This window comes from Corvus moneduloides, chromosome 3 (genome assembly GCF_009650955.1).
Source record: "Corvus moneduloides isolate bCorMon1 chromosome 3, bCorMon1.pri, whole genome shotgun sequence".
Classification (NCBI taxonomy): Eukaryota; Metazoa; Chordata; class Aves; order Passeriformes; family Corvidae; genus Corvus; species Corvus moneduloides.
In genome coordinates this window covers 121687593-121706268 of record NC_045478.1, presented here as the reverse complement: position 1 = coordinate 121706268, position 18676 = coordinate 121687593, and the positions used below count along the sequence as shown (strand labels likewise).

Here is an 18676-nt window from a genome sequence, read left to right as displayed (position 1 = left end):
TCTGCCCCCTGAGAAAGGTGATTCGAACTGAAAAGATAAGTAGATGGAAGCACAGAGCTGGCAAAGAAGGTGAATTGTTTGTGTGAGGTGAATCTCCAAATGGCTCTTGGTGTTCTTCAGGTGAAGGGAAGTAGAGGAAGCCTGGGAGTAAATGTTGGTTACTGGGAGCTCCTTCTGGCAGCCTGTCTAGAAAATATGGACAAGACATTCTCTGTTCCCTAAAAACGGGCATTTTATTTGCATTAAAGATTCCAAACTGGATTTGAGCTTCAAAACATTTCAGATTTTGAGCTCCAAATCTGTGGATATTGACGGGAAGAGTTAAAATTGTAGTTATAGATGGAGCTGGCACCCCTGAAACATTTACAAACAGCATTTAATGTAACACCTCAGTGAGGCAGGTGAACCTGTTAACTGAGGTAAGGCAGTTGGAAGGTGTGCCTCAGTCGAGAGAGGAAATCATCTGCTCAGGGTTACAGTCAAAATTAAGATGCCAGCTTGAAGACAAAACATTTGGCCAGTGGAACGTGGCTTTTACCACGGCATATCAGTAAAACCAGAGTCTTTCATTACCTTAATGTATTCTTGTGTAACACCTCCCTTTCTCTCTTTGCTATTTATTGTCAACAGTGAGTTAAAGGTTTGTGGGTGGGGTTTTTCTTCTGAAATTGAAGGGGTTTTAAATATTATGGGATACTGTATTTTTCTGCAGCTCTCTGCACACATTTGGGGTGTGCAGTTACTGAAAAAAGGATCCTTAAAGCTGAGCTCATCCTTTCTAAACCAGCGTGTCTGAATGAGCAGGCAAGCATCAGTCCTGGTAACTCCTGGGCTGGGCAGCTCTTGCCATAGCAAGAATGTGGTGTTTGGAATAGTGTCCATAAATATTTTATACTGTGAAAATGTCTGTGGGAGAGAGCCCTGCTGTGCTGGGAGCCATGCAGATTCCGAGAGGTAGCCCCAGCCAGCCTGGCACACAGGGGAAAGGAGGTGCCAGGGCAGAGAGGGGCCAAGCACGTGGACGTCCAGCCAAGCTGTGCCGGGTGCACAGAGCATTTTAACGGGTGTGAGGGAGAGCTGCGGTGTCATTCAGAGCAGGAGGGGGAAATCCTGCCCTTGGACACAGAGGAAGTAAAATCTGCAGTGAGGAAACTGCACGTTAGTTCTCTGTAGACAGGTATCTCAGAATTGCTACATTTGTGTAGCGTGTTTAAGTTGCCTTGTGCAGGTGTTCACGTACAGGCCGCACAGCTGAACCAGGCGAGAAGGTTCATGTGCTCCTGAGGGCAGTGCCAGGGTCCTGCTGCCATTCCCAAAGCACGAGTGTTGGTGGCAACCAAGCAAAATGCCCCCCTCTCCCAGCTTCCTGGGTGACCCTGCTGGCATCTGCTCGGTCATTATGAGGATGAGCATGGGGCACCTCCTGACCACAGCAAGCATTTACAAGAATTACACTCCGAGCAATTCGCTCGAGCTGAAAAAATTACCTTTCATTATAAAGAGAAGTAAATCGCAGCTTTGTAATCTGGCTGCCCCCGGTGATATTTACAGCTGTGAGGCTCTACAGGGAGCCATGTCCTCTCCATCCTTTTCCTCCTTTTTCATGGAAGAATGCTGTTGTGAATGCTGTCACTGAAAGAAAAAGTTACAAGAGCTTCCTCCTAGAATTGGTTCAATTCAGCTTCATCACACTAGTGCAAAGAACATATTGCAGCGCTGTGGTGGCCTGTTTTTCTGGCTTTTATTAATCCAGAAACCTTAATGATGAACAACATTTGTGTCATTGTCTACACAAATTTAATTTGTTTATGCAGCAGTTCAGTTAATCCTGCAATCTGCTTTTCTCAAATGAGGACAGATAATGGAGACACCGTTCTTTACAGGTCTTCAGGCTTTTAAATTCTGATAAAATCAGGATTCTTCACCAGGTCTTGCCACAGCTCTGAATTAAGCCACTTTAAATGTAATTACTGAAGCTGGCTGTACATCAGGAACATCCATTAAAAGAATTGATTGACCATGCTGTTACAAGGAGGCATTTTATGAACAAACGATCATGATGGGTCCAGAACTGTAATTTATAAAGGCGAAAAAGCAGGTAAATACTTTATTAGTGGTTAATGAGAGGTTCACAAGATAACTAAATTTCTTCTTTTTTACGCAGCTACTTCAGGGAACCTTGGTCCATGGCCATCTATCACGATCGGTTTATTGATCTGCAGAAGGAACTGCGCCAAACCCTGATGTCGGAACAGGTAAGAAAAACGACTGGCGAGTGCACTTCATTATTTAGGTAATTTGTTAGTGTTGTTCACTTTGGTTTCTTCTCCCATCTTTATCCTGAAGCTTTATGTTTCTGTTTACTTCTCTCTTCGGGGAAGCCTGAGCAGACTGTGTACCTCACAGGAGGGGTCACCATGTACAGCGTGTCGTTCAGTTTTCTTGTCTGGGCATATTCTCAAGTCTGCCAATAGAACTTGAACTTGCTTTGTTTTCCTTTGCTGCATTTTTGCCTTACAGCTGCAATTTAGTACAAGTACCCAGTGGGATCTGGAGCCTGGCTTGTCCATGTATCCTCTTGCATTTAGTAGTGTTCCCTGGTAGCGACAGGTTACAGGCCATCCTACCCCTGTCTCAGCTGAGCCCGTGGGTTTTTCAACACCTACCCACAGGGAATGCCTTTTGTAATCCAAAGGGTGAATTGGCTTTTTCAGTGATAAGTGGATTTCCTGAGTAATGGTGAAATTGAAATGTTTGCTAATGCTGTTTACAGTTTTGGCCTTAGCACCATAGACAGAGGCATAAAGCCTCAGCAGCATGGAACTGCCTGCCCAAAATCCAAAGTCACTGTGCTCCATGGGGAGAACTAGTAACAGCAGGTGTCCAGCAGCCCCCAGCGCTGCCTCCCGCACCCCCTGAGGAACTTCTGGCTGATCCCAAACAGAATTTGTGGTCTGATCTTGGTGCTTCCAACTCACTACCCGGGACCAGCTCACCCTGCCCCTACTCACACTGCTTTTGCCTTTGTTTAACCCCCTGTGGTTCCAGACAATGGCACTGGGTTTTAAACGTGTGCTCACAGAGTTTTTAACTGTGCAGAAAACAAACAGAACTGAGTGTAAATGGAGGCAGGGTGGCATGAGGAGGGGAGGTTGTGGAGCCCATGGGCCACCCATCTCCAGGGCCCAATGCTGCCGCGTCCCAGCTGCAGCCACACGTGCTCAGCCCTGCCTCCTCCCCGAAGGGCTCAGAGCAATTTGCCTCCTGTTGTCCTGACCCAGAAAGGGCCTTGATGCGGTTTAATTTGGGTTCTCTTGGAAGACATCTATTAAAACTGTGCAAAATTAGGTTCTGTGCAGAATGGGGGGCCTGATGTGAAGTGTTTTTCTTGCCATCATTCAAACATTTTTCTCATGCTGTAAGTGTGAACAACTTCAGAGAAAGGGGAATTGGTGCCCTGCAAATTAAGGACTCACTTGCCTTACCCTGTCTTTGTGGCAGCAGTTCTGACACAGTCTCTCTGCATGGACTGGAAGCAGCTCTGTGAGTCAGGATTGTTCCTATGGACATAGGTGATGGTATCTGCATCTGAGTGAAAATTTGGCATTTTGGACTTCTATTTTTTTCCACGGTGATTTTTACTGTGTTTTACTAAATGTCACCATTTCTGTTTTCATTGGGTGTTCCTTCTGGGCACATTGCCAGATACAGAGTAGGTACCAGTGCTGCTCATGGAATATCTCTTAAATGCCTCAGGACTGGTTGTATTTCTATATGAAGTAAGAGACCTCCTGTCTTTGCCTCCTGTTGCTCATATTCTAGCTCGTTTCAGCATGCAGAAAAATTACTAGTGAAGTGTAAAAATGAGGGAAAGAGATGCTTAAGAACTGTGGGCATAAGTGTGCAGAAGTCAGATATTTCTGGTTAGTTTCCAGAGAAAGTGGAAATCAGTGTCATGCAATAGGGGTAATGTTTACAGAAATGTTTGTTAATCGAAGCAATGACTGCACATAAAAGCCAGTTTATGTTCTGGGGACAGGGGCCGTGCGTTTAGCCTGTGTTGAAATTGTCACCCGAGGCTGCCCTCGCAGCGCGGGCTCTGGCAGGGCCGCTGGCGCGGGGCGTGTTTACCCCTCGGGGATCACAGCCATGTGTTTGTGCCGGCGTGCACAGCTCCGGCGATACAAACATGCAGATGGCAGGGCTGGGGTCTGCACCTCCATCAGCTGCTGGATGCTGCCGCACGCCGGGGGCACACGTGCCGTGCCAGACCTTCCGGAACAGCACTTGTCGTCCGTCAGGAATAATGGCCTGGTGCTCCGGCTGCAGCTGGGCCGTGCCGTCGGTTAAAAGCCGCAGTAAATATTGGGTATGGGCGGGGGGAGGGGGGGGAATTCCTCTGGCGAAACCCCTCTGACAGGCCGTGTCGGGACAGCCAGGGATTCCACACGGGTTTGTTCCACGCAATCCTTGCACCTGTGGCCGGTCATTTGTGAGGGAGAGGTGAACAAACAGTCGAGCACCACCGGCCCCAGGGTGCACTCGGTGCCACCAGTGTGAGCCCCACTCAGTTCCCCCTGTATCCCAGCCCCGACACGTTTTCAGGCCGTTTGTGGATGTCACTGCCATGCTCCGTGGCTCCAGAGTGTGCCCCGAGTCCTGTTCGTCTGTCTGACAGCTCTGTCCTGCAGGTGCCCGGGCAGCCCCCTGCCGCCGAGCAGCGCCCTGAGCAGAGACCCGGCCCGCCAGCGCTTCGGGAATCCGTCCTGCGCTATCTGCGCCGCCACCGCGCCCACCTGCCCATGTTCGCCCCGACTGACATCTACAGACTGCCGCCCACTGCAGGTGAGAGAGACACGGTGAGGGGACGGGGGTCTCGGTGTGCAGCCCCGGCAGTGATGGGAGGTCTCGGTGTGCAGCCCCGGTAGTGACGGGGGGGTCTCGGTGTGCAGCCCTGGTAATGACGTGGGGGGGTTTCGATGTGCAGCCCTGGTAGTGACGGGGGGGTCTCGGTGTGCAGCCCCGGCAGTGACAGGGGGGTCTCGGTGCGCAGCCCCGGCAGTGACAGGGGGGTCTGAGTGTGCAGCCCCGGCAGTGACAGGGGGGTCTGAGTGTGCAGCCCCGGCAGTGACAGGGGGGTCTGAGTGTGCAGCCCCGGCAGTGAAGGAGGCTCTCGGTGCGCAGCCCCGGCGGGGGGGCGGCGGCGCGTGCCCGCGGGCCCGCAGCTGTATGCTAATGCGCCGCGGGCCGCCCGCCCGCCCCGCCCCGCCGCACGCCTGTCCCACCGGGCGGGCGGGGCGGCCCCTCGACCCCCCCGCCGCCCGGCCCGGCCCGCCGGGGGGGTGTCCGGGGGAGCGGCGGCCCCCGGCGCCCCCCCGCTCGCCGCCCTTTGTGCCGAGGGTCGCGCAGCTTTATGCTAATGACGCGCACAAAGGCGCGCGCGGGGGGGCCCCGCTCGCTCGCGTGCCGCCCGCGTGCCCCGCGCCCCCCACAAAGGGCCCTGCGGGGGGCGGGGGGGGCGCTGCCCGCACGCGCCCCCGGCCCCGCGCGGCGCCCCCCGGTCCCGCCACCTGCGGGGCAGCTCGAGCCCCCCGCGCGCAGCCCCGCGCCGCCGCGGACAAAGGGCTGCGGGAGCGGGGCCGCGGCCCGGGGCTCTCCCCGCGGCGGCTGCACCTGCCGCATCCTCGGGGGCTTCGGGCGTGTTTGCTTAGACACCGACCGCGGCGTGCGGGGACCCTCTGCCCGCTCCCCGCCGCGCAGCGTTTCTGACTGAAACCGAGCGCCACCGTCGCCGTCCCTGCCTGTGCCGGGAATCGGGCCGAGCCCCTTAGGGTTAGAGTTAGCGTAACATGTTCGGTTACCACCGGGCCGGGGCTGCGGCTCCGCCTGCCCCGACCCCGGAGCAGTGCGGAGGGTTCGTTCGTAGGGTTGCCGGGCTCGGCCGGGTCCCGATGACCACCCGTTCGTTATTCCTCCCGCTCGGACAGACCCGTCGTTGGGCACCTGCTGCCGCCGACGGGCAGCACCCCCGGCGGACAGCCCTGCTCCCCTCTGTGCCGCCGCCGCTGCCACAAGCGCCGCTTTCGCCGCCTCCTGCGCCGAGCTCCCCTTTCCCCGCACCCCGGTGCCGGCCGCCCCCGCCAACAGTCCGCCCGCCGAGAGCGGACGGCGCTCCGTGCCGAGCTTCCCGGCAGCGCAGCCTTGGCTGGCGGGCGGCCCGGGAGCACCGCCCGCTCCCGGCCCCGCTCCCGGCGCGGGGGGCGGCACACAAAGGCCGCGCGTGCCGGGCGGGCGGCGCGGGGCGGGCGGGGGCGGGGCCGGGCGTGTGCCGGTCCGGGCTCAGGTGCGGCCGCGCCGCCGCCGCCGCCGCTGATTGGCCCGTCCCGCCGCCGCCGGCCCGAACAATGGCCCCGGCCCGCTTAAAGGCGGCGGCGGCCGCGCCGCGGGCAGAGCGAGGAGCCTCCGCCGCGGCCGCCGCCGGCCCGGAGCCGGCGCGAAGATGCCCCGGGGCTTCCTGGTGAAGCGCAGCCGGCGGCCCACCCCTGTGTCCTACCGGGCACGCTGCTGCCGCGAGGCCGCCGCCGGCCCGCCGCTCCCCGCCGGCGCCGCCCCGCCGCCCGCCTGCCCCGCCGCGCCGCCGCCCCCGCCGCGGGACTCGCCGCCGCCGGTGCCGTTCGGGACGCCCGATGCCGCCGTGCAGGCGCTGTACAGCCCCACGCGGCCCGTCAGCAGGGACAAGTACCTGGAGCGCGGCTTCAGCCTGGGCTCGCCCGTTTCGGCCGAGTCCTTCCCCACGCCGGCCGTGCCCAGCACCATGGACCCGATCCTCTTCGCCCCGGCTGACCTCAAGCTCTGGGCCGCTGCTGGCCACGCCGAGCCTCCCGCCGCCCACCCCGGCCCTGGTGGAGCCCCTGCGCCGCCCGCCCCGGCCGCGCCGCCCGCCTCGGGCCGCCCGCTCCCCGCCAAGCGCCTGCCGGGCGCGTCCGAACCCGGGCGGCAGAAAGCCCCGTCAGGCAAGAAGACGAAGGCTATCCGCAAGCTGACCTTCGAGGACGAAGTGACCACCTCGCCCGTGCTGGGGCTGCGCATCAAGGAGGGCCCGGTGGAGGCGCCGGCCAAGGCACGGGGCGGCTGCGCCCGTCCACTGGGCGAGTTCATCTGCCAGCTCTGCAAGGAGGAGTACGGGGACCCCTTCGCGCTGGCGCAGCACCGCTGCTCCCGCATCGTCCGGGTGGAGTACCGCTGCCCCGAGTGCGACAAGGTCTTCTCCTGCCCCGCCAACCTCGCCTCCCACCGCCGCTGGCACAAACCGCGCCCGCCCGCCACCAAAGGCGGCCCCGAGGCGGGCCGGGCACCGGCCGCGGCCCCGGCCCCGGCCCCGGCGGAGGAAACGCCGAAGGAGGCGAGCGGCGGCAGCGGCAGCGAGCGGGACACACCGAGCCCCGGCGGAGCCTCGGAGGCGGGCTCCGAGGAGGGGCTCTTCGAGTGTCCCCGCTGCGCCAAGCGGTTCCGCCGGCAAGCCTACCTGCGCAAGCACCTGCTGGGGCACGCCACACCGGCACCCACCCCAGCCCCGGCTCCCGCACCGGCCCCGGAGCCCAGCGCCGAGGAGCTGCCCGCCGCCGAGTGCCGCCTCTGCCCGGTCTGCGGGGAGACCTTCCCCAGCAAGAGCAGCCAGGAGCGGCACCTGCGCCTTCTGCACGCCGCCCAGGTCTTCCCCTGCAAGTACTGCCCGGCCACCTTCTACAGCTCTCCCGGCCTCACCCGGCACATCAACAAGTGCCACCCCTCGGAGAACCGGCAGGTCATCCTGCTCCAGGTGCCGCTGCGCCCCGCCTGCTGAGCCGCCCGTGCCTTCCCCGCCGCCCCGCGCCGCTCCCCCGGGGCCGCCACACGATTAGCTTTAATACGGCTTGTGACCTGCTGGAATCTGGCTTTATACTTACCTTCCCGGGGTCTCTCTCTTCTTTTTTTTTTCCTTTTTTTTTTTTTTTTTTTTTAATTTTTTAAAAAATTTTGTTTCTTCGCTCCGGTTTTTATCGATGTGAACAGATCAAACCGCTCCAGAGAAACGAGTGTTTCCTTTAGTGTAGCCACAAATGCCTTGACTCTGCTGTTGATGGTCTCCAGAAAATGCTGTAGAAACTGCCTTAACTGTGACATGCCAACTTTCTGTTTCTGTTCGTTTTGCCCTTACTAAGGTAGCTCATGAGTTGTCTATCTGTATATGTTGGTTTGAGTAATTATGTTATTTATTCGTTATTTATTTATATTAATTATGAAGATTGATATTATTTGATTGCAGAAATTCTAATGCGCTTTTTTGTCTCCCTGCCTGCCATTTCACTGTGCATTTTAGAAGATCTTTTTTTCTAAAGGGGTCTGCTGAAAAGGTTTTAACTTTTATACCTAGAATAACACATGATCTTAACCATTTTATCCCGTGCAACCAACAGCTCTTACTTTTAGATGCAATCTCTTTTTCTACACACATTATTTTCTTAACTGTTAGCTATTTATAGAGTGCTTCGATAGAACTGTTTCAACTGTATAATTATTTACTATTCAAATAAAATATTTTCAAATTCAAGCGTGCCCCCACCCCTCCTGCTTCTCCCTGCCGGGCTGGCCCTGGGGGCTCAGGGGGACTGGCATCCGGCTCCACACTGCAGCTGGCAGGGTGCCTCCATAGGCACCAGCCTGCTCTGCGCTGTTTGATGAGATTAATTAAAAAGGAATTAAAGGGAGGAGAAGAGCAGGGTGCGGCGTGGCTGGTCTGGGGGAAGGTTGCCCCCTGAGCAAAGGGGACCCCTGGCCGTGGGCTGGAGCCCCAGCCCTGCCCCTGCTGCGGCCGTCGCCAGGCACAGCCTGCCCTGGGCTCTGCTGCTGGGGAGAGCTGCCAGGGACCTTCCCTGGAAGGTGTTGCAGGGAAAGCTCGAGGAGAGGCAGCACCTGTAAGCAGAGAACTTGTAGAAACCCGTGCATAGGAGGGCTGTGGTGTTTGCTGGGCGGCTGTTGCATGTGCTCAGCGCTGAGGTGTGGGGTTCAGGGCTCAGCAGAGCAGCGGCATCCTGCTTTGACCGTGGGCTGTGGAGCCTGGCACAAGGAAGGTCAGGCATTTGTCTGCTTCCTGGCAGGGCGGGAGCCCATTCCTGCCTCGTCCTTGCGCCCCGCAGCGGGATTTCTGCAGCATCCTTCAATAACTGTATATATAGATACATACATATATTTGCAGATGGATCTATCTCCATCTGCGGGGCCTTGTGTTTGTATATGGGAATCTCACGTGTTTGGTCAGAATTGCTGTAAAATCTGTGTAAGTGGGGAAGGTGCGTGCTGGGTTTGTGAAACCCCTCTCACAGACAGGTGTTGCATGCACCTGTATGATCTCCCCCTTTGCCAGCAGCAGCAGGTACGGAGCCAACTCCACGGCATGCAAATCTGCTTGGCAGCCCCAAGAGCAAATCCCTGCTCCCAAACTGGTGTATGAAGGGCCAGGGGGCTGCAAGGGCTTGGTGTGGGTGTAGGGGCTGCTCCGTCTTGGGGTAGCAATGCCTTTGAGGCTTTGGCTCCCTGGTGGAGGTTTCCAGCCTCTTCCTGCCATCTTCTCTCACCTAAAGGCTCCTAACCATAGCCCTGATTCACTGTGGGAAGGGCAGGAGGTGGTGGAGCTTCCTGGAGGTAAGTTTCCCTGGAATTGGCTGAGTATTTTTTGATAAAGCAAAAGTTGTAGAGAAAGAACATCTTTCTAGAGAAAGATTTGTTTGGGGTTTTTTTGTTTTTTTTTTTTCTTTTTCAGTCAGGCTGAACAGTACCAATGTATGGGTACGCTCCTTCTGTCTTGATTCCTAGGAAACCAACTTGGTTATGCCAGGGCTGACTTCAGGCCTAGGCAAAGCTGTGGTTTTAGCTGTAAATCAATACACTGGAAAAGAGCATAGCCCGAGAGACCCAGGCAGCAAAGCCTGCCTGGCAAGAGCTGCGGTTTTGCTTTTCCTGGCTTCCCTGGCCTTGGAAAGCCCCAGATCCCGGGCTGTCGCAGACGGTGTCGCAGCTGTCTGTGGAGTGGGCTCTTTGGTCCCCAAGGGGACTTTGCCAACGTACGTGGCCGTCCTCTCGGGCCACTGGACACCATTTCCAGAGTGATGCTGGCGCATCCTCTGGAGAAGCCTAAAGGCTCCATCCACTCTGTCACAGCAGTGTCCCTGCTCAAATCCATGCTCCAAGCCTGTGGCACCAACGGGCCACAAAACAACAGCTTCATACTGCTGTCCATTCCCTAATAGTCGAGTAAATCCATGTCTGCTCTCGTAAGAATCAGTTAGAGTTTGTTGGGGCCAGAATTCCCCAGGTTTTTAGAACTGTCTGGGTAACCATTGGCACCATCTTATTGTATCTCCCGCTGAGCAGAAAGGGTGATTAGTGGAGACTCCTGTGTTGGGGAGGAGTAAGGAGAGGTGACAGTGGAGTACATTGGAAATGGCTCTGTTCACAAACATTCTGTAAAAGGGGCGCAGTTTGCTTTTGGCATCGCTGGGCTGCAGCAGCCTGGGCAGAGCTGCTGGGCTTTGTGTCTGCAGCCTTTCTCCCCTTGCCTGCACCGCTGGGTCCTTGTGAGGGTGAGCCCCAACTGCCCGAGGGGTTTTACAGGGAGCCATTGGCATCACTGTTTTGCGTCTCTTGCCACCTGGCAGTGCAGGGCATTGCACCGCCGTGACAGGTCACAAAGCCTGCCGCTCACACCAGCCTCCTTTGGACAGTAATTTGGGGAGGGATCTGTCCCTGCCCCTCACCAGTTCCTCCCTTGCGCCGTCCCACTGCTCAGGCCCCCAGCACTGGGTCTGTGCTGGGCTCTGCCTCCTGCTCTGCGTCTGTGAAGTCCCAAGCCCACGTGTAGCTCGGTGGCTATCCCAGGGGCCGAGCAGCGCGGCTGAACCCGGAGCGCTCTCAGTAGCAGCCCCTGGGAATGCAGGTGTTGCTTGGTAGGTGCCATGTCCTGGCCACCCAGCAGCACGGGCCGGCCAGTGCTGCGCAAACAAAGCCTCCTGCTGTCAGCTAACAAATCAGCTGCTGGTGGCTCTCGGTGCATCCAGCAGGAACAGGTTTGGTCACCACAGAAAACACTGATCCTGCCCCAAACGTGACGCAGTGCAGGCAGCTGGCGCAGAGGTTGCTCACACTTTGTGCACGCGGGCAGAGGGGTTTGCCTGCTGTGCCGGAGCCTTCCTCCTCTCCGGGCACACCGAGAGCTGAACGTGTGGTCTGGGACAGAGCGTGACCACAGGGAAGGGAGCTGGGGAGATTGGATAGATGAACCTGCAGGGTTCTGAGAAACGTAGCATGGACACCATCCCTGTCCCATGGGCTCAGAGCTGGTGGGGAGCTGGGGCGAGGTGCTCCTGCCCACAGGGGAAGACTCTCTGGAGGCTGCTTGTCCCCAGGGTAGGTTTTGGGCAGTTTCGGTACCAACACCATGGTCCCTCGCAGCCATCAGTGCAGTAGGGCATCTGTCACCTGCCCTGCTGGATGGGCTTACTGCAAAATGCAGCTGGTCACAGCTCAAGGTTTTGGGAGGCCCTGCCCAGCACCTTCCAGTCTGTTTCTGGGGTGGGCAGTTGGGAGGTATCCATGGGATTGGGGCAAGCCTGGAAACAGACCTCTTCCTCACACAAACCTGTTTAAAAAGAGGCATCGCTGTTGATGAGCTGGTAAGTGGCTCCGGGAGTCACAGGTCTTTCTGTGGGACAGGCCGTGCCTGCAGGGTGCCACGGGGTGCTTTGGTGTGCTGGTGTCAACACACCCCCTGCCCCACTGCTCGAAGGTCAGGAGTGCTGGGTTGTGGTGAGTGTTTTGGGCTGGGTGGGACAGCAGTTCCCTGAAGCACCCGGGCAGCTCCCCTTGGTGAAGGATCTGGGTGTGCAGGTGCATCCTGCACGTGGCATTCAAACACCTCAAATCCTTCCATGCAGGTGAGAAGCCTCATCAGGGCTTTAAATGGTTTAAATAAAATGTAGTTTACAGTCCACATAACAAAGGTCTGCCTCTGGCAGCCTTTGATGCATTAATCATTGAGATGGGACATGGCAAGCATGGGCTGTCCTGTGGTAGCGGCTCCAGGCTTGGTTCTTACCTGTGCCACTGGATCCGAGTGCTGGGCTGCCCCCAGCACTGCTCTGACCGTGCTGTTTTCTCCGCAGCAGGCAGGCAGGGACCGAAGTTGGGCAGAGCCGGGCACAGCGGCAGCAGCGGGAGCCCCACACCGGCACAGGGACCGTCCTAAGACTGCATCCCCCCGACATGGTAATTGGGACATTATTTTCAGCAGCCAGGTCCAGTTAAGCCACCTGTTCCTCTTAGGGAAGAATCACTCTTTTTAAGCTCTAATAAAGCCCCCTCGCAGCTCTGAAGGCGAGGGCATGCACAGCCCAGCCTGTTCCTGCCTGGCTCTTGTGCTGTGCCACTCTGCTGAGGCTTGCCAGCCTTTCTTAGGGAATGGGGAGGGTGAGTGACAGGGAGGATTCAACCAGAGCAAAGGCTCTGCCTGGGCTGCACTGGGCACTGCGCTGGGGGAGAGAAGCAGCATGGCTTGGCTGCAGGTTAGAACAAGTTCTGCTTTCTCAGGGCGTGGGACCACGGTGTTTTCATAGGCTCATTTTACAGTTTTTTAGAGGGAAATTGCCTGTAGTGCAAGACCAGTTCAATGATAAATGTGAGGAAAATGCTGTACGATTGGGGGTGTCTGAGCAGGGAGGTTTTGGTTTAGTTACACACACACAGAAGAAATCAGAATTTATTACATACGATAAGTTATATTTTGCATTTGCCTCATCCCTGGCAGTGTCCAAGGCCAGGTTGGACGGGGCTTGGAGCAACCTGGGATAGTGGAAGGTGTCCCTGCCCATGGCAGGGGGCTGGAATGAGATGAGCTTTATTGCTCCCTTTCAACCCAAACTATTCTAGGATTCTGTGATAAAAATAAATATAAAAAATATTTACAGCAGTATATTCTATATAGATGATCTATATAAGTAGACTTCAGAATATGTAGATAGTGTATAATATATTACATGTATTACATCAGTGCATATTATATTATACAATGTATACTAAAATATATATATATTGCCAATGAGACAATGCATATTAAATACATTATCTACAGTACATAATACCATACATGCATTATACCTAATTACTGATACATTACAAATGTTGATGTAATGAAACACTTGTCTGACAGGAGGTTTTGTCAGCTCTACAGCTGGGATTTGTGTGCTGTGGAGGACAGAGTGTAGGTGCACATATGTGTGCACACCTGGCATAGCCACTATCCATACATATTGTACAGGGTCTAAAATACTGTTATTGGATGTATATGGTGCACTGAATATTCCATGATGCATGTTATATATGTGCAAAACATTACATGTTCATTATATAATGTTATACAGAATGCATACATTTCTGACACGATTTACATCATTTTCTTATATACATTTTAAATAAAAATATACTTCATATAGATGCACACAGTAGTACAGTTTGTAAAGTAATGCTATAGTTTATGTCACGATATGTACATATAGCTAAAATATATACTAGGGATGTGTGCATATGTAGATATACACGTATAATTTAAAGGTAATATGTTGTATTTATGTAACCTATAACCCATTTTTGGATAAAATTATTATCTTTATATTCAATATTTAGTATTCAAAACCAGGTATTAATAAGATAAAAAATATAGTGTGTATATGATATAATACATTGTACAATATATAATGCATATGACATTATATACCTTGTATTATACATAGATTATATATCACAGATTGCATATATTATCCTTAATGTAATTATGGATACACATTGTATCTGTGTGAATTTAATACCTGTAATATATATTCTAGCTAATATAAACATATAGACATGCATAATATCAAATGCTAGATATATAATTCGAAATACTGTAGCATATAATATATAGAACATGAGATACCTAATGTATTCTGTTTAGTTATAGAGAGCATATTAATAGGTATAGGAATAAGGTAATACCTATACAAATGCTTGTAAAAAATGTTTCTAAAGCTGAAGGAAGGTATAATTAGAAGGGATACTGGGAGGAAATTCTTGGCTGGAAGGGTAGTGAGGCCCTGGCACAGGTTGCCCAGAGAAGCTGTGGCTGGCCTATCCCTAGAGGTGTTCCAGGGCAGGTTGGACTGGGCTTGGAGCAACCTGGGATAGTGGAACGCGTCCCTGCCCTTGGCAAGCGTGGAATGAGATGATCTTTAAGTTCCTTTCCAACACAATCCATTCTGGGACTCCATGGTAAGTATAACCTAGTCTGTATATTATTTAATTAAGTAAATGATTCTTAATGCCGTTTGTGTGCCTGCTGCCACAGCTGGAGGGGCAGGGGTGCCTTGGGCGCGTGTTCCTGTCCCAGGCTGGCTTCACCAGCACCACTGCAGCCCCGTGGCCGGGGCTGTGTCCTGTCTGCCGGGGCCTCGCTGCCCCCTGCCCCCATGGGTGCCAGTACCAAGCTGTGCTGGGCACCGAGCTGTGCGGGAGCCGCGTGCCCTTGGCGCTCCGGCCGGAGCCTGCCCGGCGCCCGCCTGCTGCCGGGAGAGCGGGGACACATGGCTGTGCCAGCCCTGGTGAGGGGCACCGCCTGGCTCAGAGCGCTGCCAGCGCAGTCCCTGAGCAGTGACCCCTGGTCTGCAGAGCAGCTGGCCCCCCCGCTCTCCAAATCCACACCAGGGTGGTGGTGGTGCTGCTGGGCCTGGGGAAGGGATCCTCCCTGGAAAGGTAGTTGGAAGCTGGGTTCCCAACACTCATTAGTGTGTGCAGTTACTTCTGCAAAGGGAGCTTTGTCTGGAGCCATCTGGATTAACTATTTCTGGCTAGAGCACCTGAAAGCAATTTAGGAGCGGCCTTTGCTGTGGCTCTTCCGCAGAGGAAGGGAGATTTCCAGGTGTCTTTTCAGACGTCATCATGGCTGAGTGCAGCCCCCTGCATTTGCTTAAGGAATGTCTCTCGAGTAGAAAATCGCCATTAGAAACCTCTTGTTTTTAATGCCGATGCGGGTGGTTGGGCCATGAGGCATCGCAGGGAAGCAGGTTATGGACAGTGGCTTCTGGGGGCCGCAAGGGTCCGTCACTGTGCTTGGTGCCTTGGGCAGGGCCCGGCTGGCAGGAGGTGCCACCCTGCAAGGGCCCGCGGGGCGCGACTGTGGGTGCCCCGTGTCAGTCACAGCGTGAACTCCTCAAGAGCGCTCCAGTCTGGGAACGCCGCTGCCAGCTGCGCACCCGGCAGCCGTTCCTGCAGCTGCGGCCCCAGCAGAGAGGGACAGAACCTGCGTCCAGCAGGGACAGTCCCTGCCCCCTGTGAGCCAGCCTGCACACCCAGGCAGCCGCAGCAGCCAGGCCCAGGCAGCACCACCGGCATCACCAGAGTTTCAGCCCCGGCGCCTCCCGCCTGCTGCCGTACACACCACACAGGTACCACTTTTTATTGCTCTGGGCAGAAATTTTATTGTGAGCAGGGATTTATTAACTTGGTGAGGGGTAACAGAGTGGCTTTGTCATCCAGTTCAGGGTGCAAAACCACAGCGGAGTTTATACAAATTACTAGTTTTTGACATCAGGAAAAAATTACTTTCATCATTGTTTTAATTCTTCCCTGAATTAGAGATACATATTGCTCTAAGGAGAAAGGGCTCCTTACTCAGAAGGATGCCTTTGAAATTGTTTCAGACCAGCTATTGGATAAGTAGCTAGTGGACAGGCAAGGCTGTCTGGCCCTGAAAGTGAAATAAATTAAAATCCATGTTTTATATTCTAGGTTCCTTCACTGACAGAAAATCAATAGAAAGCAAAACCCAACTGTGAGGCAGAAAATCAAACCAGCTGTCCAAGCCCTCAGCAACGGAAGCTCCTCAGCAGCTGCACCAGGTGAGTTCCTGTCGGGCACCAGGGCTGAGGTGCTGCCCCTCAGGCACAGAGCACGCAGCAGAACCCAAGGGCTACCTCGGCATCACTGGTCATGGCGGGAACGTGCCCCACAGTGGCCCCTGGCCAGGTGCTGGCACTCAGGTGGACAGACAGCCATAACACCAAGTGTAAGTGCAAAAACAAGTGGGGGCCCAACGGGGCATTTCCCAAAAAACACAATCCCTTCGCTTAAAGCAACTCCCATTCCACTGGGAGGTGTGCGTTGGGTGCCAGGAGCAACCAAGCAGCAGCAGGACAGGGCTCTGTGGCTGCTAGATCTCAGATTTCTCTTGCTTTAAAATACTAGGGATTTAACTATAAAAATTTTCACCCCATTAACCTACAACATGTGTAGACCGAAACACATCAGCTACTGCCAACACGAGCTCTGCTCACTACAGCAGGTGCCGGGAGGACACCCTGACTCCTCACAAGCTTTTAGCTGTGTTGTCCTCTGCCTAGAGACGTCACAGCCTGCTGGGACAAGGTGAGGGGTTGCCCAGTTCTTTACACTGTGCTGGGAAGGGGTCATGGCAAAAGCATGGCTTTTTCTCTTCTAAAAGGATTTGCTTATTTTTGTTTCTCTAGGGAGCAGTTCCAGTGCACAGCCATGGCACACACCACGGAACGGCCACGGCGCTCCCGCAGCGGGACAGCACCGACTGGAGAGCTCCTCCCTCATCCACATGTGCTCCAGCAGGGAACATCTGCTACCTGGCTAGTCATGGGAAAACCTCTGTTTAGAAAAAATTCCCTTATGCACAGGTAAGTGCTGCCTGGAACGACTACAGCAATACTCTAAGGGTACGTTAAATAACTGGTTTCAGTGCTGGTTCACAACCTCTGACTGTGGCACCTGCAGCCAGGGGCTTGGGGCCCGCGCTCACTTGGTGCCAGTGCAGTGGTGATGGTGACACAGGTGACACCCAGTCCCCAGCTGTATCTGTCCAGACTGGGGAAAGGCCGGTACACAGAGCAAACCCTTTGCCTGGCCCCTTCAAGACATGTTCACCCAGAACTGCCTGTTCTGATCTGTGCTCAGGTGCCCTGGCCGCAGCTCTGTGCTCCAGGACCTCAGCTGGACGCCTTGCTGAGGGCACTGGTGGAGCGGCGGAGCTTCCCCGAGACCCTGCTCCTGGAGGCACGTGGCAGCGAGGGCGGCTCTGCCAGCTCGACGCCGATGGTGACAGTGAGGTCAACACTTGCACTTGTGGTGAGGCAGCCTGGAAAACAGAACAGGCAGGGAAAACCCAGGTCAGGACAGAAGAGCCTGTGTACCTCGGAGTAAGTGCGTGGCACAGCACTGCCCCTCCCTTCGCCTCTTCCCAGCTTCTCTTGGGATTCCCAGCATGAGGACTGGCACACAACTCTCCCTGGAAGGTGCCTTAACCTCTGGAAAAATCCTAAAGAATCACAATTTCTTCCACTACATAACAGGTACCCTTGTTTTACTGGTGGCTTATGGCCACCACTGGGGAAGGGTCTCGGGGGGCTGTGGGTATGCAGGGTTATGCTTTGTTGTTTAGTGGAGTCACCTGTTGGTTATTCCCTAGAGGCCAGGCCTGCCCAGGCTGGCTGAAGGGGAACAGGTGAGCACATGGTCATTAAATGAGACACTAATGACCAAAACGCGGTGCAGCTGCTGCAAGGGACCCACCCTACCCTGCTGCTGAGGGCTGGACCTGTCCCAAGGCATTTCCTGGGGGAACACTGTTTCATCAGCTCCCGCAGGAAACAGTATTTTTAAACCATGTTGCAATTCTCTCCCGAAGTGTAAACACAAGTTTTTTATTACAGGTAGGAGGGAGGAACAGCCTCGCAGCCAGGCAGGGAGAGCACAAGGACATTCTGAGCCCACTCCAAAGGTGGGCACTGGTGGCACCCCCTCTCAACTCCTAAGGGATGGTTGTGTTTTGCAACACAGACCTACTTCCAGTGCAACAAATGACTCCATTCTCAGCTGTGTCTGGACAGGCCGTGGCTATTTAATCCTCCCTTCACCTTTCCTAGCCCAGGTAAATCTCAAGCGTGCACAAAATGCCCCAAAGCACAGCCAGGGCCTTGGCTGAGGCTGATGTCCCTCGAGCATAGGTGAGTAGGGCACTGTCCTTGCAGGACGGGTGGGGACATGGCCATGGGTCAGTGTGGAAGCAGGATCAGCCCTAGGTGGCTGAGGACAAAGACTCACCCTGGCTCTCTGCTGCACTTCCAAGGTGAGGTGTAACCTGTCTTTTTGCTTGAGCAGCTCTGTTTGGGTGACTGAAAGCAGCACAGCCCCAAGTGTGAGGCCGCCTGCCTGCAGCCCTGCGTTTGCATCTCAAAGACAGCCCATACTGTACCAGATTGGTTCTTTGAGACAACCAACTGAGGGGAAATAGCACATTTTAAAAAGGTGGAAAGTGTGACTTAGCCTGTAAAGGCATTTTCTGTGAAAAATACAGAGCTGTCAATTTTGGATTAAAAACAAAACCTGTGGTGCTACTGGCTGGGGACAAAAGTGTGGGGGAGGGAAGGGCTGTGAGGGAGGTGTTGCATTTGACATTCCTGCAGTGAGGCAGAATGGCAGATGGTCAAAATAATACCGTTTTCTCCAAGAGAACAAGCTGAACCAAATTAGAAATAAAAAATAATTACCATACATGGATTGTGGGAGTTGTTATCACACGTGGGAGTGATCA

At 54.7% G+C, this 18676-nt stretch overlaps 3 protein-coding genes across 21 annotated transcripts in view; 2 read left to right on the top strand and 1 right to left on the bottom strand.

Annotated features, from left to right (window-relative positions):
• The window catches only part of CFAP61 (cilia and flagella associated protein 61), a 96391-nt gene extending 77755 nt beyond the window's left edge, over positions 1-18636 (top strand). For 6 of the 14 annotated variants that reach the window (XM_032104358.1, XM_032104356.1, XM_032104359.1 and 3 more), the window contains 4 exons: positions 2165-2255; positions 4692-4845; positions 12198-12300; positions 15850-18636. In XM_032104358.1, the coding sequence (XP_031960249.1) occupies positions 2165-2255; positions 4692-4845; positions 12198-12280 (328 nt within the window). In that variant the 3' untranslated portion in view covers positions 12281-12300; positions 15850-18636. Of the gene's footprint in view, positions 1-2164; positions 4359-4691; positions 4846-12197; positions 12301-15849 lie in introns of those variants that run through there. The other 8 variants (XR_004239279.1, XR_004239278.1, XR_004239277.1 and 5 more) reach the window with 8 other exon arrangements.
• Positions 6405-8590, top strand: INSM1 (INSM transcriptional repressor 1). Its single transcript, XM_032104411.1, is given in 2 exon segments — positions 6405-6468; positions 6471-8590. Coding segments are annotated over 2 exon segments (1437 nt in total). The 3' UTR covers positions 7844-8590.
• RALGAPA2 (Ral GTPase activating protein catalytic subunit alpha 2) overlaps positions 15514-18676 on the bottom strand; it is a 93331-nt gene continuing 90168 nt past the window's right edge. For 3 of the 6 annotated variants that reach the window (XM_032104346.1, XM_032104348.1, XM_032104350.1), the window contains one exon: positions 15514-17221. In XM_032104346.1, the coding sequence (XP_031960237.1) occupies positions 17073-17221 (149 nt within the window). In that variant the 3' untranslated portion in view covers positions 15514-17072. The remainder of the gene's footprint in view (positions 17222-18676) is intronic. The other 3 variants (XM_032104347.1, XM_032104351.1, XM_032104349.1) reach the window with 2 other exon arrangements.